We start from the raw sequence: 26,966 nt of genomic DNA on the forward strand, positions 1-26,966 counted from the left end.
ATTTGTTGCTTGCTGTTCTGTTATATTTTGCTATTCTTACTGGGGTGAGATGATATCTCATAGTTGTTTTGATTTGCATCTCTCTTAGAGCTAGGGACTTTGAACATTTCTTCATGTGCTTGTTGGCCATCTGAATGTCTTCTTTTGATGCTTCCTAGCTCATTCAAGATGTTGCCCAAAGTTTTGCTAAGTATTACAACTCAAGACTTCAATTTGCTTTTCAGTTTTTTCAGCTTGAGAAGTGCTGAACAAGTTCTTCCTCTTTAATTCTCCAATTCCAGCTCTTTGCACATTTTATTATAATACTTTGCTTTGCCTTCTCAAACTACCCTTTGAAATCTACTATTCATCTTTTACTTCAGTATTTTGTCCCATTGTTTTGGCTTCCCAACACTCTAGTGCAAGTTTCAATCTCTTCTGACATCTGTTTTGGTTTTCTTCTGTTTTTGTGACAACCTTTACCTCCCTTCATGAATAATATACTTTATTTAATTCCATAATTTATCTTGTCTTCTATTATTAATGTTCAATGCCTCAAAATTATTCTGGAGAGGATTTTTAAATTCAGATTGGTTATACTCAAGGTTGTATTTTGGTTGTATTGTGGATATGTTTTAATTTTCTTCAGTTTTAGTTTGAACGTATGCATTAGTAATTGATGGCCTGTTCCACATTCAGTACCTGGCCTGGTTTTGACTGCTGCTGTTGAGCTTCTCCAATTAGCCAAACAGTAGCGAGGCCTATAGAGTAAACCTTAACACTACAGTAGTACTCACTCCTTAGTAGCACAGACCTCACAATAGCAAAAGGCACCATTTGTCCAGGGATAAGCACAGAAAGCAGGAAGAGATAGAATAGAAAGATCTATGGAAAAGAGACGAAATGGGAAGACTACTGTTACAATGCTGATTGTAGTCAATGTCATGAAACTGTAAATGTACAAATTATTGAGGGGAAAACCAATTTTTCTCCAAACTTTCTATAAAAATTGCAAGAATTTTTAAAAATAATAGATAGTGTAAAGGAAATATACAATAAAGGGATTATTGGGACAGTATTGCTAAAGAAAATGAAACAGAGAGGTATAGAAAGATATCTAGAAATCAGAATAACAGGGAGGAAAAGTATGATTATTTTGTGGGAATTTTAATTGGTGTTGAAAACAGAGTATGCATCAAGAATTGAATTAAAAATTGATTTGCATTATAAACTTTCATTCAAATAAAAATAAAAAAGGAAAAAAATACTTATTCTGGTTTTTTTAAAAAATAAATTTTTATTTTATGCTAATTTGCTTACACAGCTCATATACATTGTTTAACACAATATCATCATTCACATTGTATTTCATAGGATCACTCTGATTCATTCTATTTTATTAACCAATACTGAAATATGCCCATCATTGCCCTGTCTTTCTAGAGCAAAAATTATTAAATCCTAAATATGTGAGTATTAATACAGCATGAGCTTTTCTATATCTTATTTGTTTTCACTCAAAATTGTGTTTCTGAGAAGTCATCCACAATATTGTATATGCTTTTACTTTATTTTTTGCTTCTTTTTCCACAGTGTCCCAATACACCATAGACCATAATTTATTTTTGGCATGTTTTGCTTAACTTACTTCTCAACCTTAGAAAGCTTAGCTTCACAATACAGGTGTATCTCTGTTTTGGTTACTGACGTGCACTGTACACAGCAGATGCTACATGTTTGTTGAATTATGTTAAAGGCAGTTTTTAGCTGCTGAAAATTTTCCAAAAGCACAAGTTCCTGGAAACATTCTATTAATTCTCTCTTGAATTTATGGTTCGTCCTACTAATCGCCTCAGTGCCCCTTTGACTTCCTTGTTCCTCAGAGTGTAAATTAGGGGATTCAACAGAGGCGTAACCATAGTATAAAAGAGTGCAATGCTTTTGTTCAAATCTTGTGAGTAACTAGAGGGAGACTGGAGGTACATGGAGATGAGGGTGCCAAAGAAAATGATCACGACCAGGAGGTGAGAGCCACAGGTTCCAAAGGCTTTCCGTCTCCCCTGTGCTGACTTTATCTTCAGGACTGCACGGGTGATGTGACCATAGGACACTAGAATGAGTGACAGAGGTACCACCAAGAAGAAGACGCTGACAGCAAAGAGTTCAGCCTCATTGATGAAGGTATTGACACAGGCCAGTTTCAGCATCACTGGAACTTCACAGAAGAAATGATCCACTTGGTTTTTACCACAGAAAGGGAGAGTCATGGTCAATGCTGTCTGCACCACAGAATTGCCAAAGCCAATAAGCCAAGCAATTATAACCAACTGCAAGCAAATCTGGGGGTGCATGATGACCATGTAATGGAGAGGACGGCAGACAGCTGCATAGCGGTCATAGGCCATGATAGGGAGGTGGATACATTCCACTCCTCCTAATCCTAAGGCAATAAAGAGCTGGGCCACACAGCCACCATAGGTGATGGTCTTGTCTTTTTCTTTGAAGTTGACCAATGTTTGAGGTATAGTACAAATAGTCAAACAAAGATCTAAAAATGACAAATTGGAGAGGAAGAAATACATAGGGGTGTGGAGACGAGGTTCCAAAATTGACAAAAGTATGATGGTGCCATTGCCTAGGAAGCTCAAAAAGTAGATGATCAGAATCACTACAAAGAGAACTGCTTCCAGATGAGGTCTGCTAGAGAAGCCCAAGAGAATGAATCCAGAGAAGGTGCTGTCATTAGCTCTTCCCATAATACCTTACCTGTGGGAATCAAGATACTTCTAAACTTTGGTCATGCATATTTGGTCACCTTCCTATTGTGGGTAAACATTGATTAAAAATCTGAAATGTTTTCACAGCAGTCTCTGAGTTTTCTAGAAAGGGGATAGTAAATTGATATTTATTAAGTGCGTTCTATCACAGTTACCATCTAAGGATGATACTTTTTATTATTATAGAGAAAAGAGAATAGAGGATTACGAAGATTCAGGAACTTTCCAAGAATAGCTCACTCAATAAATGGCAGAGGCAAAATTCAAAGAACTTAGGATTATTATTTTTTTTTTTTACCATTGCATCAACTCTAATGATAAATCAAGTTTCTCTCTAAATTTTTCTTTTCTGAGTGAGTTGCATATCTACTGTCCCCTGAATTTACAGTATTGGTGCTCCTTTCAGAATTGGAATACAGCAAATTGGCTCACTTCTGTTTTGAGTAGAGGAAAAAAATTTTTCTGAAGAGAAAAAGAAGATAAAATCTGTCATCTACAATTTTACCCAAAGAGGAACAATATTTTTTAATGTATAAAGAGATACAAGCTTTGGGCACTGGTATTTCTATGTCTAGATAGCTTCTATTGCAAATGATTTACAAATGTATGATATCCAAATCATACATTCTAGGAGGAACAGTCTTAAATAATCTTCATCAATACTATTATCAGCAAAACCTCAGGAAATCACCAACTTAATGTTTGAGTTTTTTCCTTTCTGACACTTTATAAGACTTTTTAAATTTTTTCTATGCAATAGAGTAATTTTTTTAAAAATTTCTCATTCTGTATTTTCTAAAGTAGCAACTCATATAAATCATTCTCCTTTTCATTAAAGTCACTGGCTTATTGATAAAAATAAACTCTCTCTTTTCTCTTTCATATACCTGTCCTGTTCCCTCATTGCTGCCACGTTGGAACCAACTCAGAATGGATCCTTCATTGGGTTTCCAAGGCTGTAAATCTCAGGAGATTGCCTGTCTTTCTCTCCCAGAACCATTCGATTAAAACCACCAGGGAGGTGGAGTCTTTGGGACTGCGGATCTGATTGTTACCACTAGGCCACCAAAGCTCCTATAGAAGTGTATGTAGTCTTTGGGTTAGCTGTACAACTCTCTGATCTTTGTCACCAGATCTCCCTTTCTCACACATGATCATGATACAAATTTAGTAGTAAATAACCTTCGAATATGAGTAAGCCAACATGAAGGTCATCAATGTCAGAGACTTTAGTGGTCTTGAGCTCTATTATGTTCCATCTCGCCTTTTCTCTCATTACTGTGTTGGAACTGAATCACAATCTATCCTCCATTGGGTTTTCAGAGTCGTTATATCTTATGGGAGGAGATTGTCCATCTTTCTCCCTCAGAGTGTCTGGTAGATTAGAACAAACTGCCTTTGTGTTGCCACTAAGTCATTTGGCACATAGCAATTTTACACACAAGAAGGTTAAATAAAATATAGGATTGGGTAAAAATTGTAATTGTAAAAAATAAGTTTAAGGGGTTGGTTATAAAAATTTACAAATGTTCAAGAGCAAAATAAAGTAAAAATATTCTTTTTTTGGTCTTATTTTGCTCTTGAACATTTATAAATTGTTAAAAATGGCAATAATAAACTAGTATACAATAAAAAAATGGCAGCAGTCTCTGTTAAAAATTAAAGTAAGAAAAACTGTTGTTTCCTGGAAAAAGTAGCTACTTGGGAAAATGAAATTTTATATCCATTTTCTTTTGCATTTTTTCCTCATAAAATCACAATGGTAAGTTAATAAGTCACAGCAGAAATACATGATAATAAATATTCATAAATATTTTCATTTCAGGTTATTATTTAATACTATGTTGCAGGGATCCTTGAAAACCAACACAAACCACTTCCCTGCTGTTCAGTAGATTTCTCTATCCAGCTTTAGAAGCTGTAAACCTTTACAGGAAGATACAGTCTCATCATTTTCTCCTGGAGCAGTGTATGAATATGAGCCAGGATTATTTCAGATAACATCCAACATATACTATACTCCTATGTACCTACAAGATTCTTTATAATTTATACATGTCATTTTTCTGCTAGCAAAATTCATGGCTAAGGAAGAGGATATTATTTTGCCACTTGTCTCATCTGTTGTATTCTAGATGTCTGTAATGTTTTATTTCTCAGCTCTATCAGTTATTGCTTTTGTTGATGTGGTGCCAAAGGAAGAGATACATTTGGAATAATGTATTTTATAATGAAGTAAAATGGAAATCGGGTTATTGAATTCTAAGTATAAATTTGTTGTTTATGAGCTTTGAGATTCAAAACTCTTTGCTCCCATCTTTATTTCTATGATAGTTTATTCTAAAAAAAACCACCCCAAAAACCAACTCCCAAACCCACAAGATATTATGCTATTAGCCTTTAATTCTTTCCTGAAACTAGCATGTTTGTCTTTGAATAGAACGATTTTATATGTTAACATAAACAGAACATTCTAGCACGTCTTTTGTGATAGCACAGTTCTTAATTTTTATACCACATTTTTAGACCTTGTTTTAGGATACATAGAATTGTAAAATTGGCATTTGATCCTAAAATGTGTCTTATCAAAATAGTTGGTGGATACCTTTGTTTCTTCTGTGTGTTTTAAGAGTCATTTAGAAAGAATTTCTCTAGTTTGCCATGGTGTCCATTTGAAACTCCTTAAGATGTATTGAATTTGTTATGCTTCAGAGATGACTAAAATATCTCATAACTTTTTGATGAACATGCTTTTCAATGATTGTGCTCTTCATAATAATGCATAGAGGTAATTTGAACCAAGAAGGCATATATTCTCTTAAGACTTATGTAAAATTAATTACAACCCTAAAAGTATCATTGAATTAATGTGGTCTATTTTACCATAAATTTTAGCATGGGATCATATAATCATGCCTGCCAATTTGCAGTGATTTTTAATTATAAATGTCTGTTATACAGTGCTAAGTCTCTCAAATTAAAAAAATGAGTTAAGATGCAATGAAATTTTTTTAAAAAAGATTGTTGTTAATGTTATTATTTCTGTTACTTCTATTAGTGTATGGCTAGTAAAAATTTACAGTAAAAATATTTTTGGAGACTGATCCCCTTTAGTTGACTGTTCCTACTGTTGTGTGCCTCAAGTTGGAACCATCTTATAGCCTGACTCTCTATTGGGTTTTCAGAGACAGAAAGGGAGGAAATTGTCCATCTTTATCCCATTCTGAAGAAGCAAAATTGTTTTTAAAGGTCCATCATGTTCTTTTATGAAACAAGAATATTGCCATGTTTATAGGAAAGTGAATAGCAAACCAATGAAATCACATGAATACTGATCTCATATGTGTGGTATGTTCAGTGATTCAGTAGTAGATTTTGTCAAGTAAAGTGAAAATTGCTACTCACTCAGGTAAGCAAAGGCAGCACCAATTCTTTTTAAAATGACTAATCATAAGTGTGTCATCTCCAGGCTTTTCTAGAAAGGTTACCCACCAATTTGATTACGGAGCACATCAGGAGTAGAAATTAGGGCATAATGATTGAGTCTGTAATAAAACAAGAGTTGAAATCCGTCAATTCTATGGAATTTTCCACAAAAAGGACTGATATGATATCTAGTGGATGTTTTTATAAGCCACCAAAGTCAAGGTATATGCTTTAGGGAATGAGGTGTTTGAAAGTGTTTCTATTTTCTAATGGCCCCAAGAGTGTCCTGCCCCATATAACTCATTAAATTCAGTTCAAGTATTCAGAGTTTGACTGCTCCCCAGAGGGAGGCCCTTGAAAAGTGACTGCAGATAGCCCATCTTTTCCTGCCCAAATGACTCGGCCTGAGCCTATCATCTGTATTTAACTTGAATTTTGCATATTAATAATGCAGATTGCAGTTTTTAGGGCAATCTTTAAATGTTTCATCCTTACCCTCAGAAGTACAATTCCTTCCTACCTAAGGAGGAGATTAGTAGGCATAAATGTTTGTGCTTTTATTATTTAAATTATTTTTTATATTATTACTGACTCCCTAAAAAAAGTTTTTCCAACAATGTTATCAATTCTATTACCTAACTCCTTTTGAGTTTTTTACACTATGTTATAGTTTCTATTTTCCATAACTGTAACTACTAATAAAGACTTTATTGACGTTTTTAATACAAGCTTTGACATTTTCTCAAATTGGTCTAGTCATAAAAATAGAATTAAATTTCTCTTCTCTCAAACTTTTCTAGTTTCCCTTGCCATTAGTTTACAATATTCTTCAATCAACCTCCTCACTGCTGTTATTAGCTTTCTTATTAATATTTAATGTTTTATTGATGCTTTCAGTAAAATGTCCAGGACTCATCTTATAACCTAAAAAAATATTTGTAATAATTATTGTCTTATCCAAGCAAGGTATTCCATTTCACATTAATTTTCCATTCTTCAAGAAATAATACTGTTTGTTGGATTTATCACTCATTCTTTGTTTTTCTATTATACACTAGACTCCTAACTCTCAGCTTTATTTTTCACTTAGCACGAAGTTTCATTTCTCAGAATCCTCTCTTAAGCTCTCTTTTGTCCCTGGAACACATTTCTACAGATGACATGTTTTTAGGAGGGGTCCGTCCTTGGGAAAGGGCATCATGCTTGGAAGGAAGAAGGATCAGTGAAAGAGAGGAAGACTCTTAACAAGAAGGATCAACACAGTGACTACAACATGGGCTTAAGTATATCAGAGATGATAAGGATAGCACAAGATAGGGCAAAGCTTAGATCCATTGTTCCTAGGGTCACAATGAGTCATAGCAGACTTGATGGCATTCAACAACAACAACAACAAGTACCATGGATATGATGAATCTTTAAGTCATACCTTTTTTTTTGGAGGGGGGGTTTTGTTTTTGTTGTTGTTGATTGCCATCAAGTCAAGCATGGCCTATAGCGACCCTATGAACAAAAGGCCGGAAGCCTTTATATAACTATCATCATTTATCCAAGTTCATAGAGTTTCCAGAATCATGTTATTTCTTGACACTAGTATTATACAGTGGAAATTGGCAGTTTATATAATTATTTAAGATATTTGGATTGGTGTAAACATTTTTTTCTCCCCACAACAGATCCTTTCCTTTCCTTTACCCACCCCTCCATCCACTCATCAAATTGTGAGGCCCTATGAGTAAGTCCCTGCCCCCTTGGATTCTCATACTTGTACAATAACTGTCTTGTACAGTATTTGTCTTTATGAGACTGAGTTAGTTCACTTAGCATAATGCTCTCCAGTCCCTCCCATATTAGGTAGTAATTTACAAAATCATTCCTCCTGCATGCTGCATAGTATTCCATTGTGTGAAAGTACCATAATTTCTCAATTCATTACATTGTGGTTGGACATTTGGGCTGTTTCCATGTTCTTTCTATGTTGAATAATACTGTTACGAACATTGGTGTACAAGTCTCTGTTTGTGCCTCATTCTTATTTTCTCAGGAAGGCCTATCCTTTTTTGAGTATAATCTAAGTAATATTGAATCTTGGATATAGCTATGTGGATTAGTTTGTGAACTCTAAAATTTTATTACTCGTATAGCTAAACAAAATAATCTTTAACTCCTGTCTTTTGGTGTAAAATTTCCAGAATCTCAAGTTCAAACCTCCAATTCCATGTCAGAGATATCCTCTAGCAATTCTTGTGTGTAAGGAGTAGATGCAATGTGGGAATGGCTGAGTGTGACTTCTATCTGCTTCATTAAGGGGTACTGTCCCTATCAATAATATCCATAGTATAAACAAATAGCTACCTGGTTAGACATTCTATCCCACATGCTCCGACACCTATTTCTGCAAATCATTGCGTTTAATGTTTGTTGCACCTTGACTCACAGACTTTACTCACAGTTGTGGAGTTTCTTAGGGAAATAACTTGGGAGGTAGAGGAGACAAAGGATACCACATACTGAAAGCTTAGGTTTTGTGAGCAGCAACATCAAGCCACACTAACAGCAAGACACAATTCCTCAATTCAGACAGCTTCTCAGTCAACAAGTGAAAGTCTTAAGTTCAGGTCAGCACAAAGAAACCTTAATTTCTTCAATCATCCAGCAAATAGACTTTATTTCAAAATAGTTACAAGTCAGCTTTTCATTCAACCATCTAGAAAGCGAAACCTTCAGCTGTGACTCTATCTTCAGGGTTCCCCTGGTTACGTTTTGCCATAGTCTTTTCACAGAAGTGCCACAGACTTTTCAGAGGAGTGCTACAGTTTCTTCTCTCTCTCTCCACCACTGTTTTTTACAGGATGGAAGGCACTCTCTTATATTGGTTCCATAGCTGTTGATGATTTGCAAGACCATGTGTCCACAGTTAAGGTACCTGGAGACCATACCCCCAGCAGAGGCTGAAAGCCATTTTTTCGAAGTTCTAACACCACAGACCATCCCCTATCCTTTCTGGCCATTATTTCTCATTATCTGCAGGATCAACCTCTCCTTACCATCATTTATATTCATGAAAGTATGTAAGCCTGCTATTTCACTCCTTATTTCTTAATTCCCCCAATTTTAGATAGTCAATTTCTGATTTGCTCAGTTCTGTCAAACTAGTTCTCTGAGGAAACAAACATGTCTTTTTCTCTGAAGAATCTTCTATTACTGTTGAAACTTTGAGAATCCACATCTATAAGCGGAAGTCCTGTCCAGAGTAAACCATCAGGTAACAGTTATTATCACGCGCTCACAGAATGAAACATCTTCTCCTTATTTGCTTGGGTTCTGGTCAATAAATTCCCAGCCATCCCCGGCTAGGTCTAAATCCCCATCAGTCACAAACTCAGGAGACCACACTTTTTCCTGTGTTTTAGACTGGCTGGTCCCTTCACTCAACCTTAGCCTCACATGGGCAACATCAGGTATCCTCAGGAATACCTGCTCCACAAACAAGCAATCCTTCACTCTCTATTCAACATGCTAGGTGAACCATGCTGAAGGAATATGTTCAAATTCAGCCTGTCTCTTCATTAGTGCATGTTTCCCACTTCCACTCGTCAAATGGACCCAGGTAGTCACCAGAAGTTGAGCATACTCACCAGCTACTTGTCTTCTTTCACATATAACTCTCTTTAAAATACTGGGTGGGGTGCTCGCTTCGGCAGCACATATACTAAAATTGGAACGATACAGAGAAGATTAACATGGCCCCTGCGCAAGGATGACAAGCAAATTCGTGAAGCGTTCCATATTTTTGAAAACCAATACGAAGCAGTGGGACAGACCCCCTCCCGACCGTCTCAGTTAGACGTGTCCTCTTCTGCGAAAGGCCCGCAGTTTTTGTCGGCGGAATCAGGGCATCCAGTTGTGTCTCGAAAGACCCCAGGCTCCGCGTCCGCTGTGCTTGAACTTGAGTCAGGGCTTAACATAACCCCTTCTCCTTCAGAAGGCGGCAGCAGCAGCAGAGCAGTGTCGCCCTTTGCTAAGATCAGGAGTTCCATGGTCCAGGTGGCTAACATTACCCAAGCTGGCTTAACCCACGGGATCAACTTGGCAGTGGCCAAGGTTCAGAAGAGCCCTGCAGAAGCTGACGCGCTTCACGAAGTCCAGAAGAATGAGCTCAGAAACATGTTTACACAATGCCAGGCGCAAATCATCCAGATTTAGTTCTCTGCCACGAAGAACCCTGGGCTTTTGTTTAATCCGAAACCAAGTGTTTTCACGTCTCAGCCTCATTTCTTGTACTGTCTTCACATCCAGGGATCACAGATCCCAAGTATGTTTATTGGGAAAGGTTTCAAAGGGAGTCTGACCCAAGCAGATTCCCACACTCGTCAGCCGGGACAGGTGTGTGTCGTCCAAGGACATGTGGATCTGTGTGGCTTATACACTACAGAGCAGTTGCTCATCCTGAAGTATTTTAGGAACAGATCGCTCTGAGACCAGCTTGGACCATGTCGGATGGGAGTGGGTGGACAGGATGTCTGAAGCAGATGTAAATGATGGGCACGGACACACTGGGGGATTGGCATTTTTCATCATTTTCCGTTTGCCGGTGTTTGGGGTTTCTTTCTGGTTTATTCTTCGGTATTTAGTACCTGTACAGGGTAGGCAATACGTTTTTGGTGACTTTAAGATGTCATGAGGATGGAAAAGCATTTGAATACAAGGAGCTGTTGGTTCAGTTTTTATAGCTTAACCATTCTCTGTGACAAGCTAACAGAGGGTTGCTGACTGTCCTGTCACTGGTTTGACTCAAATTTATTCTGCAGCTTATAGCCCAGAGACTGGGAGCATTCAGCTTCCTCGTGGGCTGTGAACCTGGGTCCAACAGATGTGGATACCAGCATCCTATCCAATCCGGCGCCCCTGGTTCCAGGGAGACTGTGTTAGCTACTGATAATTACAGAAAGAAATCATCAGGTTTCCTTCTCCCCCCAGGGTCCATTCCTCAATAGCCCGCGTAGACTATGACAGCTGTAGAAAATTTAGCCTGAAGCACAACTGTGTGCAAACTGGCTTTAGGACCAGAATCCTGACCACATAGGACCACTGCCTCTTCTCGGACCCCACACAAGTGAGGAAGCTGCACATCATATTCCAGTTAAGTATTGTTTTGTCTGGTATCGTTAGAGCCTTACTCTGAAGTGATTCCCAGCTAAAGATTATGTCTGTTGTAACTTTGATAAATATTTCCACTTTTGTTATTTATTAGTGGTGTCTTTTATTTGAAGTGTCAGATCTTGTGACTATTTAAAATAAAATGCCACTGTAATTTAAAAAAAAATACTGGGTGGGGCTTAATCTTTCTTAGGCTAAGCTCCACACTCTATCAAATTCTACTACTACAAGCATTCTTTTGAGGAAGATTTCCACTTTTTGAATATCCAATTAATATCAAACTGGCTTAACAACAACAACAACAAATTACTATTTGTCCCATCATTTTAACAGCCCAAAACCCTTAATCATTTTACAATATACCATAACATTACAACATAGAAGAAACAACATTATCCATGTTTGTCAAGGGATTCTTTTGATGGTCATTGACATGTCTAACTCTAATGCACCCTCTAAATTCCCAGAGTGCTTTCCATGTGTCCATGCCCCACACGGGTGTCCTTTTATTATTTTTTAATAATTTTTCATTGTGATTTTCATGAACGTTTACAGAAAACTTGGATTTCTATTAATTCATTGTTGCACATTTTCCTCTCTAATCCCCCCATTAACTTTTCTCTTTAAAAAAATTCATTCATTGTTGCACAATTTCTTTCCTCCCTCCCATGCCCCACCCAGTCCACTTTGCTATGCACCTCTTATTCTGAACTGTTGACATGCAAATGCCTAATCATATATTTCTTTTAATCATTTCTGTTCCTCATCTGTTCCAATGCAGTATTCTTTATTTATCCCCTCTTGTCTTAGTTTCTCCCCAACCCCCAATGTCAGTTTTGTTTTATAACAGTGGCATTATGCAGTGTTTGTCCTTTTGTGACTGAGATATTTCAGGCAGCATAATGCCCTCCAGGATCCTCTATTTTGTAGAATGTTTTATGAGTTCTTTATTTTTCAGTGCGGTGTAGTATTCCATTATGTGAATATACCACAGCTTCTCCTGGTTTTGTTGATGTTGCAACTCTTTTTCTGTTTTCTATTTAATTTATTTTTGCCCTAATTTTTAAAATTTCAGTGTTTTTATAGGGTATCAGATTTTCTTGCTGCTCTTTTTCAATGTATTGGATATTGGGTGAGAGAGTCAACTATAATTTTTTTTTGCTTTTGGATGTATTTGCTTATTGCTGTAAATTGACCTCTAATTATTACTTTGGTTGTTTCCCAGAGGTTTTGGTAAATTGCATTTTCATTGTCATTTGTTTCAAGAAAAATTTTAATTTCATTTATTTCTTCTATTACCCACTCCTGTTCCAACAAGGTGTTGTTTAGCTTCCAAATGTATGCTTTTTTCCTCCTTTATCCTCTTGTTATTCATTTCTAATTTTGTAGCATTGTGGTCTGAGAAGGTGCTTTGTATTATTTCTATGTTTTTGGATTTATTGATGTTTGCCTTGTGACCTAAAATGTGATTTATTGTTGAGAACATTCCATGCACATTGGAGAAGGTATATTGCCCCCCCCCCTTTTTTTGAGATGCATTAACCTGTATATATCTCTGGGATCAAATTGGTTTATTGTGTGGTTTAATTCTTCATCATCTTTATTAAGTTTCTTTCTGGTAGTTCTATTTTTTCTCGAGAGTGGTGTAGTGAAGTCTTCTACTACTATGATGGTGTTGTCTATTTCTTTTTTTCCATTTTATTAATGTTTGTTTTACATATTTTGCAGCTCTATCATTTGGTGCATGTTGTTTTTAATTGCCATTGAGTCGTAGGTGACTCATAGCGACTCTGAATGAAAGACCTGAACACTTGTATGACTTTCATCATCTCTCCAAGTTCACAGGTTTTCCAGAGGCAAGCTTTTTTTGAAGTGGATGCCACTCCTGCTTCCAAGCTTGTTTTAATGGGAGAGCTCCACCAAACACTGTCCACCATAAGTAACCATTATTGCATTTGACACATCAGTGTCACAGTGTTTAGCATCACAGCCACCAAGAGTTACCTCTGTAGAGCAAATGGACAGATCAATACTATACCATTTAGAAGAATGCTTGACCAAAACCAATTAAAACCAGGCCTGAGGGCCGAAAATTAAAATCACCCACCTTTGGCTTGGTAGCATCACTTTCTGTCCACTATGCCAACTGAGCTCTTTCATGTGGTGAATAGATATTTATTATTGTTATGTCCTCTTGTTCTATTGACCTTTTAAGCATTATGTAGTGATCTTCCTTGTCCTTTGTGATGGTTTTTGCATTGAGAGTCTAGGTTTTATTGCTATCATTTTGCTGAGTTCTTTTTGGTGTTGTTTCTGGTTATGTTGGCCAATCCTGCTTTCTGTGACACCTCTGTAAGAAGGACATCTCTCAGTGTTTCTTGCAATGCTGGTCTTGTTTTTACAGTCCCTTAGGTTCTGCTTTTCTGAGAATATCTTCATCTCTCCCTCATATTTGATGGACAGTTTTACTGGGTACAATATTCTTGGCTAACTTTTGTATTCTTTGAGTGTTCAATATATGTCATTCCAGTATCTTCTTGTTCACATGCTTTCTGCAGAGAAATTGGCATTTAATCTCACTTGCTTTCCTTTATAGGTTACTTTTTGTTTCTCCCTCACTGCTTTCAGAATTCTCTCCTTATCTTTGGTTCTGGCAAATTTGACTACGATATGCCTTGGTCTTTTTTCTTTTGTTGTCTATTCTATATGGTGTTCTGTCAGCTTCTTGAGTATATATTCTCTCATTCTTCATTATGCCTGGAAGTTTTCTTCTAGCAATTCCTACACAACTTTCTTGGGATCTTTACCTGTTTCTTCCTGTTCTGGGATTCTAATTATGCACGTGTTATTCCTTTTGATGGTATCCCACATTATTCTTAGATTTTTTTCTTTTTCCTTTCTTTTTGATTCTACCTTTTGTTCTAGCAGATCAGTGGTGACAAGCCTATCTTCTATTTCTCTGGTTATGTGTTCCATTTCTTCAACTCTTTTCATATGTCCCTCCAACATATTGACAGCATCTGAAACATTGGTCCTTATATTCTGGATTGTAGTTTCTTGGTTTTTATCCCAGAGCCTCTGATGCCTCATTTTCTTTATCTGCATTGTCTTGAATAGTTTTGGGTTTTTTTTTAGTTTCTCTTAGTATTTGCTTGCACAGTCCTGTAATTCTCTGAGTTTGTCTTTTACCCGTTAAAAATATTCAATCATTGTTCTTTTGAATTCTCTGTCAGAAAGTTCATCAGACCTTCTGATTTTAGGAAATCCACTGACACTGTCACTTTTTGGGGATGACATCTTGTTTTGGGTTTTATAGGTTGTGAGGTAGTCTGTTTCTTCTGTGACATTGATGTGGTCGAGTTTTTCATGCCTGAGGCCTTAGCAGGCTCTTGGTCTGAAAAACTTGGCTCAGGAAGTCACTGCTCCAGAGGATGGCAGGGCAGCTATCCTGCCCGAGTTTCTCTCTAAACTTTTGATTCAAGGGAAGACTTGCTTCAGTTGGGAAGAGATATGACCTGCAAGTTAGCAGCCTTCTCTGTCAGGAAATTGCTGTAGCTAGGCTAGGCAGGTCTAAGATGCCCAGGGCTAAAGGCAGCTCAGGCTCTGGGAGGGGAGGAGAAGAAGTGGGATCACCTGTGATATTGCTGTTCCTGGCACAGTGCACAGGGGTGGAAGTGGGTCATCCTCCAGGTGGCAGGGTGTCCAGGTCACAGGGCCAAGTCCTCCAGGTGGTGGAGTTGGGCTTGCAGACTGCAGGTGGGAGCGTCCAGGTTGTGGGGCCAGGTCCTCCAGGCAGCTGATTCAAGGGTCCAGTTGGCAGGGTGTAGACGAGGCCTCCAGGCAGAGGGGTAGGGTGCCTTCAGGCAGCAAGGCCTCAGTTGGTCTACTGCTTCAGGCAAGAGAGCAGTCCAGGCTACACTAAGTACTTTTTAAGACAGGTACCTAGTTAATCAACTAGAACAGATCCGGTGTGGCTGATGACACAGTGGCTGTAGGCTGAGACCCTTTTCTGAGATGGTCTTGCCAAATATTTGTTCCCAGATGTCCTTTGTCACCATTTCTACTCAATATTACATTGAAAGTACTTTCCATGGTAATATGACAAGAGAAGGATATAAAAGGCATCCAGATTGGCAAAGATATGGTTAAATTGTCACTGTATGGAGATGATATCATAGTGTACACAGAAAACTCCAAGGACTAAACAAAAAAATACTGTTAGAGCTAGTGGACCAATTTAGTAGGTTAGCAGGATACAAGAGCAATATCCCAAAATAGGTAGGATTCCTCTACAGTAACAAAAAGAACTCAAAGTAGGAAACCAAGAAAGCAATACCATTTAAATTTTATCCTCTCCAGATTTTGCCTTTCTGGCTGTATTTGGTAGTCTCTTTGTACAATAGAGTAGACTTTGCCAGTTTGTTTCTTATGAACTTTATGGTTTTGGGCTTTACACTCAGGTCTATGATCAACTTTGAGTTTGTTTGTGTGTGTGTTTTATGTAGAGGTAGTTTTTTGGTAGGTGTTAGATGTAGATTCTGCTTCAGCTTTCTGCAGGTGGCAGTCCAGTTTTGCCAATACTATTTGTTGAAGATGTTGTCATTTCTCAGTTAGATGAGTTTTATTTCTTTATCAGATAGATGGAGAAGTCCATTTCTGGGTCTTTTATTCTGTTTCATTGATCTATGTACCTGTTACTGTAACAGTATCATGCTATTTTGAGGTCAGGGAGTGCTATGCCTCTCACTTCAGTTTTGTTTTTCAGAAATACTTTGCTTATTCAAGGTCTCTTTCTTCTCTAAATAAATTTGACAATTTCCCTTTCGATCTCCTTGAAACATTAATTTGGTATCTGTATTGGGATTGGTATCTGTATAGTAAGCACTGGTGGCCTAGTAGCAAGAAGCTGAGCTGCAATCCCAAAGGTATGTAGTTTGAGGCTACCAGCTGTTCTGCAGGAGAAGAATGAGCACTCCTCCCAAGTAATTAACTGACTCTGAAAATCCACTGGAGGGTCAGTTATGGCTTGGTTCCAACTCTATGGTACTCAACAACAACAACATTGAGATTGTGTTGAATATGTAGATTGTATTCTATAGGATTGTCATTTTCACAATATTGAGTCTTCTTATCCATGAACAGGGTACATTTTTCTATTAATTTGGGTCTCTTATTATGTCCCACAAAAATGTTCTGTAGTTTTCTTCATATTTTTGTGCCTCTAGTTAGGTTCCTTCCCAACTATCTCAATTTGTGGTTGGATATTGTATTCTTCTCAGGACTTGAGTTTAAATTCACAGCCCATGAGCCTCCCTCCAAAACAGATAAGCAATAGGAATGAAGAATAGAGAATGAAAAGAAAATGTTGTTCTCCAATGTTGTCAGGATTTTACATATTCATTACTTTTGACTCCTAATCAGTCCCAGATCTTCCTGTGGGTACAAAAGGATTCAGCACAGTACTGAACTTGCTCGTAACCACTCAGGCTGTTGTATGGAAAGCCCAACTTGCCTTTTATTCTGTGCTTTCAGATAATGACACTACCATATCCATTGCGACTTTATAGCATAAGATTACGCACTACTCTTCTCACCATTTCACCTAGGTCTGATAATTTGTAAGCTAATTAAAAAACAATTTACTTCTCAAACAGGGTAAAAAGGGAAGCCATAGACTGAGAAAAGTATTTGGTAATGACATGTCAGATAAGGAAAATTATTTCTCTATGCAGATGATATGATAGTATACCTAGAAAACCCTAAAGACTCAGCAAGAAAATTATTGGACGTAGTTGACCAATTCAGCAAAGTAGCGGATACAAGATCAACATACAAAAATCAGTTGGATTTCCCTACAGTGACAAAGAAAATACAGAGGCTGAACTAAGAAAAACAATACCCTTCATAATAGCAAATCACAAGATTAAATACTTGGGAGTAAATCTAACCAGAAGCACATAGGATCTATTCAAAGAAAATGATAAAACATTACTACAAGAAACAAAAAGAGACCTGGAGAAATGGAAGAATATCCCTTGCTCATGGATAGGAAGACTCAATATTGTGAAAATGGCAATACTACCAAAGGCAACTTACACTTATAATGCAATCCCAATAAAAATACCAATACCATTCTTCAAGGAGATGGAAAAGGTAATCTTCAGTTTCATTTGGAATGAAAAGAAGCCCCGAATAAGCAAAGCACTCCTTAAAAATAGAAAAAAGGTAGGAGGCATCTTACTCCCTGATTTCAAATCCTACTACACTGTCGTGGTCATTAAGACAGCATGGTACAGGTACAATGACAGACACATAGATCAATGGAATAGAATTGAGAACCCAGAAATCAGCCCATCTACATATGGCCAACTGATTTTTGACAAGGAAATGAAATCAGTTAATTTCGGAAACGACAGCATTTTAACAAATGGTGCTGGCAAAATTGGAAAAATACCTGCAGAAGACTCAAGCAAGATCCACACCTCACCCCATATAAAAAAACCAACTCAAGGTGGATCATGGATTTAGGATTAAACCAAGGACTATAAACTTCATTAAAGAAACGCTGGGAAGAATTCTAGTAATCCTAATCCAGAACATAAACAGTCTTCCAAGTATCCTAAAAAATCTACAACCAGGAGAAGATAAAATAGATGAATGGGATCTTCTAAGAATCAAATCCCTATGCACATCCAAAAATTTCTCCAACAGGGTAAAAAGTGAAGCCACAGACTGGAAAAAAGTATTTGGAAACAACATGTCAGATAAGGGACTTATATATAGAATTTATAAAATACTTGAGCACCACAACAAGATAAAAGTGAATAATCCAATAGAAAAATGGGCACAGGATATGCACAGACACTTCACCAAAGAAGACATTCACATCACATGGCCAACAAGCACATGAAGAAGTGCTCAAAATCCCTAGCTCTAAGAGAGATGAAAATCAAAACAACTATGAGATATCCTCTCACCCCAGTCAGAATAGCAAAATTTAACAGAACAGCAAGCAACAAATGCTGGTGAGGTTGTGGAGAAACTGGAACCCTTATTCACTGTTGGTGGGAGTGTAAAATGGTGCAACCACTGTGGAAGGAGATATGGCGCTTTCTCAAAAAGTTGCAAATAGAGATACCATTTGACCCAGCAATTCCACTACTGGGAATATATCCCAAAGAGACCGTAACTGACATCCAAGCAGATATATGCACACCCATGTTTATTGCGGCTCTGTTCACAATAGCAAGGAGTTGGAAACAACCTAAGTGCCCATCAACAAACAAATGGATAGACAAACTGTGGTATATTCACACAATGGAATACTACACTGCATTGAAAAACAAGGAACTCATGTAATATTATTCAAAATGGGTGAACCTGGAGGACATTATGCTGAGTGAAATATCTCAGCCACAAAAGGACAAATATTGCATGGTGCCACTGTTGTAAAATGGGACTGATATCAGGGTTGGGGTAAGACTGAGAAAAACTGGATAAATTGTGTATACTGCACTGAAACAGATGAGGGAGTGAATAATTTAAAAGCGATGTATGATAGGGTCTTATGGTTATCACAAGAGTCCACAATTAAGGTTGCATAGTGGAATGTACTTGGGGCAGTGGGAGGGGTGCAGGGGGATTGTGTACCAGGGAAGGAGTGTTTCTTTTACTTTTGAAAGAGAAGAGCGAACTGGGGGGTGGGGGCAAGAGCTGGGTGTGGGGGAGAGAAGTGCAGCAATGAATGAATGGAAATCCAAAATCTCTGTAAATGCTCATTAAAATTATGTAAGGAAAAAAAGTAAAATATCCAAGCACTACAACAAGATAAAGGTAAACAACACAATTGAAAAATGGGCACAGGATATGAACAGACACTTCACCAAAAAAGACACCAGATGAAGAAATGTTCAAAAGCCCTAGCTGTATGAGAGATGCAAATCAAAACAACTATGAGATATCATATCACCCCGGTAGGAGTAGCAAAATTTAACAAAATAGCAACCAACAAATGCTGGCAAGGTTGTGGAGGAACTGGACCCCCCTATTCACTGTTGCCGAGAGTGTAAAATGGTACAACCACTATGGAAGGCAATATGGGGCTTTCTCAGAAAGTTGGAAGTAGAAATACCATTTGACCCAGCAATTCCACTACTGAGAATTTACCCCAAAGAAACCAGAACTGCCACTCAAACAGATATATGCACACCCATGTTTATTGTTGCTTTGTTCACAATAGTAAAGAGTTGGAAACAAACCAAGTGCCCATCAACAAACAAATGGATAGAGAAGCTGTGGTATGTTCACATAATGAAATACTATGATCTATTGAAAAACAAGGAACTCATGAAATATTATTCCAAATAGATGACCCTGGAGGACACTATGCTGAGTGAAATAACTTAGTCATAAAAGGACAAATACTGCATGGTGTCACTGTTATAAAATCGGACTGACATAGGGGCTGGGGAGGGGGGGAAGACTGAGAAAGATGGGGTAAATTATGTATACTGCATTGAAATAGGTGAAGAGAGAACTGTTTGAAAGGTATATATGATTAGGTATTATTGTCATGACATGAGTCCAAAACGAAGGCTGCATATTGGAGTTGACTTGGGGGGAAGGATTGTATAACAATGAAAGGTTTTTTCTTTTACTTTTCAAAGAGAAGAGCCAACAATGAATGAATGGAAATCTAAAATCTCTGTAAATTTTCATTAAAATTAATAATGTTGTTGTTAAGTGCCATTGAGTCATAGGCAACTCATAGCTACTCTATGAAAGTCCTCTACAGTTGCGTGGCTTTTGTCCTTTCTCCATTTTCATAGGGTTTCTCCGAGGCAAGCTATTTACAGAAGTGGATGCCACTCCTGCTTCCAAGCTTGTTTTAGCTGGGAAGCACCACCAAACACTGTCCACCATGGGTGACCATTATTTCATTTGAGACGTCAGTGTCACAGTATTTAGCTTCACAGCGACCACAAGTTACCTCTGTGTGGCAAGTGGACACACCAGGGCTATACAACCTAGAAGAGTGTTTCACCAAAAACAATTAAAGAAAGCCAAAAGTGTGCAAATTGAAACATCAACAGGGAAAATCAAAGGACATTTGTCCTTTGATCTGATTGGCACTTTCTTTTTCCTTAGTGGATTCGTCTTTACTCTTCATTCTTTCTTTGTTCCAGTCCTTCAGGCCTTCTGAAAGTGAGGTGTCCTTATCTAAGTTGCCAGTTCCTTCCACAACTCCTCATGGGTTGATTTTTCTAATAAAAGGTTTGTGTCCCAAAAGTTCAATTGTATCAGTCTTATATAATACTTATTTTTCTAATAATAGTTGAGCAACCTTCTCCACATCTGCTTTCTTTTCTGTGGGGAGCTATACTGTCCTTTTATAAGCATCACAATTATATATTTGTACTTCATCATCTATCGATATTGAGGTAGCTTTACTGTAAGGTTTCCCTAATACCATATCCCCATGATGTGAAAGGTGAGAGGAAATCTCTCTTCTCCTTGGGCTTCAGAACCTGGTATTTCTCTCTCTCTCTCTAAGCCATGAATTACTTGTTCAATTGCTTGTTCAAAGTGTTTCAGGTTTATGGAGTCCAAGAGGTGCCTGGCAATTAAAGGAGCTTCATTACAGACATAGCAACGTCAGCTCCTGAAAACCCTGACATTAAAGATGCAAATTTTCTTGCCAATTTTTCTTTTTCTAATGCACTAGTCAGTTTTAGTGGTCTGAGGTGACTTTGAAAATAGAGGCTCTTTCTTTTGTATCTGGTGGTCCAATAAAGATCTGTCTGTCAAAACATTCTGGCTTTATTAGGGCAGGGTCCAGGATTTCTTGCCTATTGATGCCAGCCAAAATGATGACACTTGTTGTTGTGTTAAATATATACATTTCCACAAGGATTTGGTTGAGTGTATTCTCTTGTTCAATTTGCTTTCCAAAGTTGCCTCTTCCTCTCTTCCTTCCCATGGTGTCTATTTCATTAATAAAAAGAATACAGGGAGCATTACTCTGAACAAGGAAGGGCAAATAAGTCTCAGACTCTTGCTGGATCCACACTAACATCTCCAAAAACTCAGAACCACTAACTGTGATGAAAGGAACATTGGCTTCTCCAACTGTGACTTTAGCTGGCAGTGTTTTCTCAGTGTCTAGAGGACCAATGAGAATGTCACCTTTTGGGATTTTTGCTCCTATGTCTTGATACTGATCTGGATTTTCCCAGAAATTTACAAATTCCTTTATCTCTAATTTGGCTTCCCCAAATCCAGCCACATCTTTAAATTTCACATCTATCTCATCCATCAAGATCTTGGCTGTGATTCCCCTGGCACTGGAGCGTCCATCCATATCCAAGTCTGTTCAGTCATTGCCAGGAGGCCATCTTTTTAAATTATGCAATTAAGAGGAATGTAGGCAACATTTTCTTAAAAGAGAAGAACTGGCACTTTTAGCAATGTAGACAACAGGGAATCTAGTCTCTCCTATGAACAATTCTTGTTTTAAAGTTTCCAGATTCTTCTCAAATGTATCCATATTATCAATATTAAACCAGATGTATTGCCCATCAACAGGAGATTTTCCAGGTATAAATGTCACTTGAACAAAATGCTTATTGATGACTTCCAGTTTATCTAAATTTGTTTTGTTTTGTTCATCTCTAGTTTCCCAATTACAAAGGATATATTTTTGAGAGAGAGGTTGAAAATACATAGTGCAAAGTCTGCTCCTATTCCAATTGTATTCCTTTGGAAAGGTAGTTATTGACAAAGTCCTTCCAAGTAATATCTCTCCCAGAGCCTTTGAATAGGAGGCAAAACATGATACCACTCCAAAATAGAGCAGTCTAAAGAAAATATATGATGAATTCCTTGTCATCCCATGGAAAGTTACCCTTTTGGAATCTGAACCACCAGAGAAAATAATCTTTTTTCCACCTCTTCCTCCAGAAGAATTTGGATACTAGCTAATTTTGATTCTTTTTTCCCTCCCATACATTCTTTGGGTTCACTAGCTTCCTCCCATTTTTTTCCATTAGAAAAGTATTTTTTGAAGGTAAGCAGGGTTGGGTCTGGTTAGTACTTGGATGTGAGATAAGTATTTTTAAAATTCTTTTAAGGTCAAGAACAGAATCTTTGTAAGTTACAACTACATCTGTCAGAGAGCATTTCTACTGGTTGCTGCTTTGGTTATAGTATATCAACAATGTCCAGAGGCAGGACCACTCACTTGGGCCTATACTGTCAGCCAGCAGCGCGAGAATTGGGAGGCTGCAGGCCAAGTGGGAGGCTGCAGGCCCAGAAGCTGCCCCAACCTGGCAGCAGCAGGCAGTGGAGCACTACTCAGGCACTCATAAATTTTTAATAGTATTTTTAATGCTGCATATGCTCCATCATGTGAATGTACCATAGTTTCTTTAGCCATCCATCTGTTGATAGATGCTAGAATTGTTTCTACTTCATTGTTATTGGAAATAATGCTGTAATAAACATGAATGTGTGTATTTCAGTTTGTGTCACAGCTCTCTTTTCTTTGGGTTATATACCTAGTGGAGGAATTGCTCGATAAAATGATATTTCTAGTCCGAACTTTCTAAAGTGGCATCAAATAGCTTTACAAAGTAGTTGTATCATTTTACATTCCAACCAATGTTGTATGAAAGTTCCATTCTCTCCACACTCTCACTAGATTTTTTTTTAATATCTTAATGAATACTGGAGAGAGGATGAGAGACACACATGTTGAGGACTCTCCTTCATAGGGTAGCTATGAGTCGCCTGTGACTTGACGGCACTTAACAACAACAACATGAAGGCTACTACTTTTGCTAGAGTGAGATGAGATCTCATTGTTGTCTTGTTTTTTATCTCTCTCTAACAGCTAATGATCTTGAACATTGCTTTATCTGTTTTTGGCTACCTCAGTGTCTTCTTTGGTGAAGTGTCTATTCATGTTATCTGTAAAAAAAGCAAAGCCCACATGAGGATTGCCGTTTCTGATATTTACCAAAGGGGAACTGTCCCTTTCAACCACATGAATAACACAAACCCAATTCTCATGATTCAGACATGTCCCATATCTCTTTCTACCCCTCTAAACACCAATCTTATGCTTTGCTGGGTCTGAAATCTGAAGTGATAGCTCACAGACCACACAGAACCATATTGGAGAAATCAAAAGGTTATAATCCAGATTAATAATGAAATACAGGCAAGACAGCTCCAGAAATGTGCATGTAAGCATCTCAGCCTCAAGCCTCATGGCTTTTTGGCCATTGCTGCCAAGTTCTCGGTCCTGTCAATATTGGCTTCCTATCCCAATTGTCTAACAAAGTTCTCAGTCCTGCTAATATTGGATTCCCACCCCAATGGTCCAACAAACTTCTCAGTCCTGCCAATATTGCCTCCCACCCACCCCACCCCTCCACCTCCCCAAGGTCTCATCTCAAGTCCCAAGTTTCCAGTTTGGCTGTAGGCATTGCTGTCATAGGTATAGCTAGAACAGGAAGGTTGTCCTACATTGTTTTACTTTCTCTTCAATGGGATTAGAAGATCTGTCTCTGTTGCTACAGTTATTCAATTTATTGGTGAGACTAGTCAATCCCCTTGTAGATTGTGGAGACTGGCCAATCCTCTTGCAGAATGGTGAATCAGACAGTCCCCTTGTAGATAGACTGACACCTCCCATTCACATAGTTCTACCTGTCTACAAGGTTAGGCCAGATTCAGATGGCTAGTAAAAGCCATATTGAAAGATAAACCCCACATCTGCTGACCATTTTGTAATTGAGTTGTTTATATTTTTTGTTGATGTTATAGTTTTTTACAAATTTTAGAGAGTAATTCCTTTTCAAGAGGATCATTGCTAAATATTTTTTCCTAGTCTATAGGATATCTTTTGGAGATATCTTTCAAGCCACAGAAGGATTTATTTTTTTATGAGGTTTCTATCATCTAGTTCATGCTCTGTTGATTGCACATCAATTATATTTGATAAATTATATAATAATAAAAAATAAGGCTCTTATGTTTGCCCTACTTTTTTCTTCATTATCTTTATATAAAAATATATGCATTCTTTATAGTTAGGTATAATTTTTATTTATTGTTATCCAATCTTTATTTATAATTGTATTGACTATGCAAGGGCATTTGACTATGTGGATCATAACAAATTAAGGCTAACTTTGAGAAAAATGAGAATCCCAGTTGTGCTCTTGTGAAGCCTATGCCTAGACCAAGAAGCTGTTGTCCAAACAGAACAAAATTACACTGCATAGTTTAAAATCAGAAAAGGTGTTCATCAGGGTTGTATTCTTTCTTCATGTCTTTATATTATTAACACATTGTCACTCACTTCTAAATTGACGACTGTGCTTAGAAACACATTTTGCCGTCATTTGTGGCAATGTGCAATGAAGCTGAATACTATGAAGAGAAATATGAATTCAAAATTGGAAGAAGACTCTTCAACAACCTACATTATGCAGATGACATAATCTTGCTTGTTGAAAGGGAGGTGAACTTGAAACATTTAGAAGATCAAAACATGCAGAATATAAAAAAACTACAGCCTTCAATATGAACTGCATCTCAGCATCAAAAAGACATTTTCAAACTGTAGGTATCATAATAATAGATGGAGAAAAGGTTGAAATTTTGTCAGTGATTTAATCTTACTTGCATTCACAATCAACACTCTTTGGTATCAGCAGTTAGGAGATCAGGAGACATACTGTGCTGGGAAAGTCCACTGTCCGAGATCTCTCCAAACTATCAAGAAGCAATGATGTCAGCTTGAAGACTAAGATGTGTCTGATTCAGGCCATGGTCTTTTAAATTACTTGCTATGCTTATAAATATTGGACAATTAATAAGAATGACAGAAAAAGATTTTTGATGCATTTGAGTTGTTGTATTGGAGAAAAGTGCTGAAGAGTCCATGGACTGTCAAAAAAACAAACATGTCTTAGTAAAAGTGCAGCCAGAGTGCTCCTTGGAGGCAAGGCTGGTAAAGCTTTATCTCTCATATTTTGGGCATGTTTCTATGAAAGGCTATTCCTTGGAAAGAAATATGCTTGGAAAGGTAGAGGAACAGAGAAAGAGGGGAAAACCCTCAATGAGATGGATTGACACAGTGACTGAAGTGATGGACTTAAATGATTCAGAAATGGTGAAGATGGTACAGGTTGGGCCAGAGTTCCAGGTCTGTTGTTCATAGGATCTCTATGCATTTACTTGACTCAACAGCATCTAAAAAGAAAAACAACAACAAGCTGTATAGTTTTTAGTTCTATGGCTTGAATTTGTTTTTCTATGTGTTGCTAGGTGTGGGTCTTGTTTCAATGTTCTGCTGATAGATATCCAGTTTTGCCAGAACTATTTGTTAAAAAAAAAAATTGCCCTTTCCCCACTTAATGGATTTCTTCTATAGAGCAGCTGTCCACAGGTGGATGAATTTATTTCTGGGTTCTCAATTCTATTCCACTGACTCATTTCCTGTTGTCATGCCATTACCAAGCTATTTTGCTTACACAAAACAAGACTAATGTAAAACTTTTTGCTAATTTTTTTGTTCCTATGTCTTTATTATTTGCAATAAATAAATCACCGATTACATGAAATTCAGTAATTTGATCTTCAACCACATTTTTGTCACCAAGTCCATAATTTCTGTCTACCAGTACTTCATCAGTTATTATTAACAAATCTTCATTGCATGTTGAATCAACTTCAGACTGCAAAAGTTGGTAAAAATCCTCAATTTCCTCATCTTTGGCTTTAGCTTATATAATAGTTGTATTAACAGATTTCCCTTGTGTATGGGTGACAATTTAAAGATTAAATTGCAACTGACTCAAGCCACAGTCATTTCAATTACATACTCTGCTTCTGAAAGTTGAACAATGAAAAAGCATGACAGAAGGAGAATGGATACCTTTAAGTCATGGTGTTGGAGAAGAGTAATGAATAGTTCAAACTGCCAAAAGTATAAACAAATACATCTTAGAGAAAGTGCAACCAAGGTGTTTCTTGAAGTTATTAAACTTAGAATCACAAACTGTGGGCATGTTGTTAGGAGAGGCCTGTCCTAGGAAAAAGATATCATACTTGGGAAGGTGGAAAGTCATCAAAAGAAAGGAAGTCCCTCAAAAAGATGGATTGATACAGTGACTGATAAAGTATATCAGAGATGATAAGGATGGCACAGGATAGGATTCAGATCTACAGGTGAGTCAATGGAAATTTTCAATGACAATACCACCACCAAATGTTTTTAATGTATTTCTCTTAAATATGTATAGACAAATTTCTTTCCCACCCTCTGCTCCTGCATCAAATTAATTGGTCAATCTTTGTTTTTAAAGTGTATGTTAATGGAAGGTTTAGTTTAGTTTCTTAAAAATGGTATGGTCATTACGATATAACAATCTATGATCTTATTATTTAAGTCCTACCTTTTCTTGTTATGTGCTGTCGAGTTGTTTTCGACTCATAGCAACCCTATGCACAACAGCCCTAAACCCTGCTCTATCCTGCGCCAACCGCACCGCCTCTGACACACCCATCCCAATTACCCCAGTCACCGAATCAATCCATCTCATAGAGGGTCTT

At 37.5% G+C, this 26,966-nt stretch overlaps 2 protein-coding genes and 1 pseudogene across 2 annotated transcripts; 1 reads left to right on the forward strand and 2 right to left on the reverse strand.

Annotated features, from left to right (window-relative positions):
• Positions 1-1,790: 1,790 nt before the first annotated feature.
• On the reverse strand, positions 1,791-2,735 carry LOC102859168 (putative olfactory receptor 2B8-like). The gene has a single exon (XM_006902645.1). The coding sequence runs from the start codon at positions 2,733-2,735 to the stop codon at positions 1,791-1,793; it is 945 nt and encodes a 314-aa protein (XP_006902707.1).
• Positions 2,736-9,782: 7,047 nt separating this feature from the next.
• LOC102859569 (phosphatidylinositide phosphatase SAC2-like) lies at positions 9,783-10,388 on the forward strand. The gene is made up of 2 exons (XM_006902646.1): positions 9,783-9,792; positions 9,994-10,388. Exons 1-2 carry the CDS (start codon positions 9,783-9,785, stop codon positions 10,386-10,388), a joined length of 405 nt encoding a protein of 134 aa, XP_006902708.1.
• Positions 10,389-20,804: 10,416 nt separating this feature from the next.
• On the reverse strand, positions 20,805-22,520 carry LOC102859974 (annotated as a pseudogene).
• Between the last annotated feature and the right edge of the window lie 4,446 nt (positions 22,521-26,966).

This window comes from Elephantulus edwardii, unplaced genomic scaffold (genome assembly GCF_000299155.1).
Source record: "Elephantulus edwardii isolate Elephantulus edwardi_28Jun2011 unplaced genomic scaffold, EleEdw1.0 scaffold00433, whole genome shotgun sequence".
Taxonomy (NCBI): domain Eukaryota; kingdom Metazoa; phylum Chordata; class Mammalia; order Macroscelidea; family Macroscelididae; genus Elephantulus; species Elephantulus edwardii.

What these genes read in the sequence shown, in the direction of transcription:
- LOC102859168 (XM_006902645.1), bottom strand. Translation starts at nt 2,735, where the DNA reads ATGGGAAGAGCTAATGACAGCACCTTCTCTGGATTCATTCTCTTGGGC.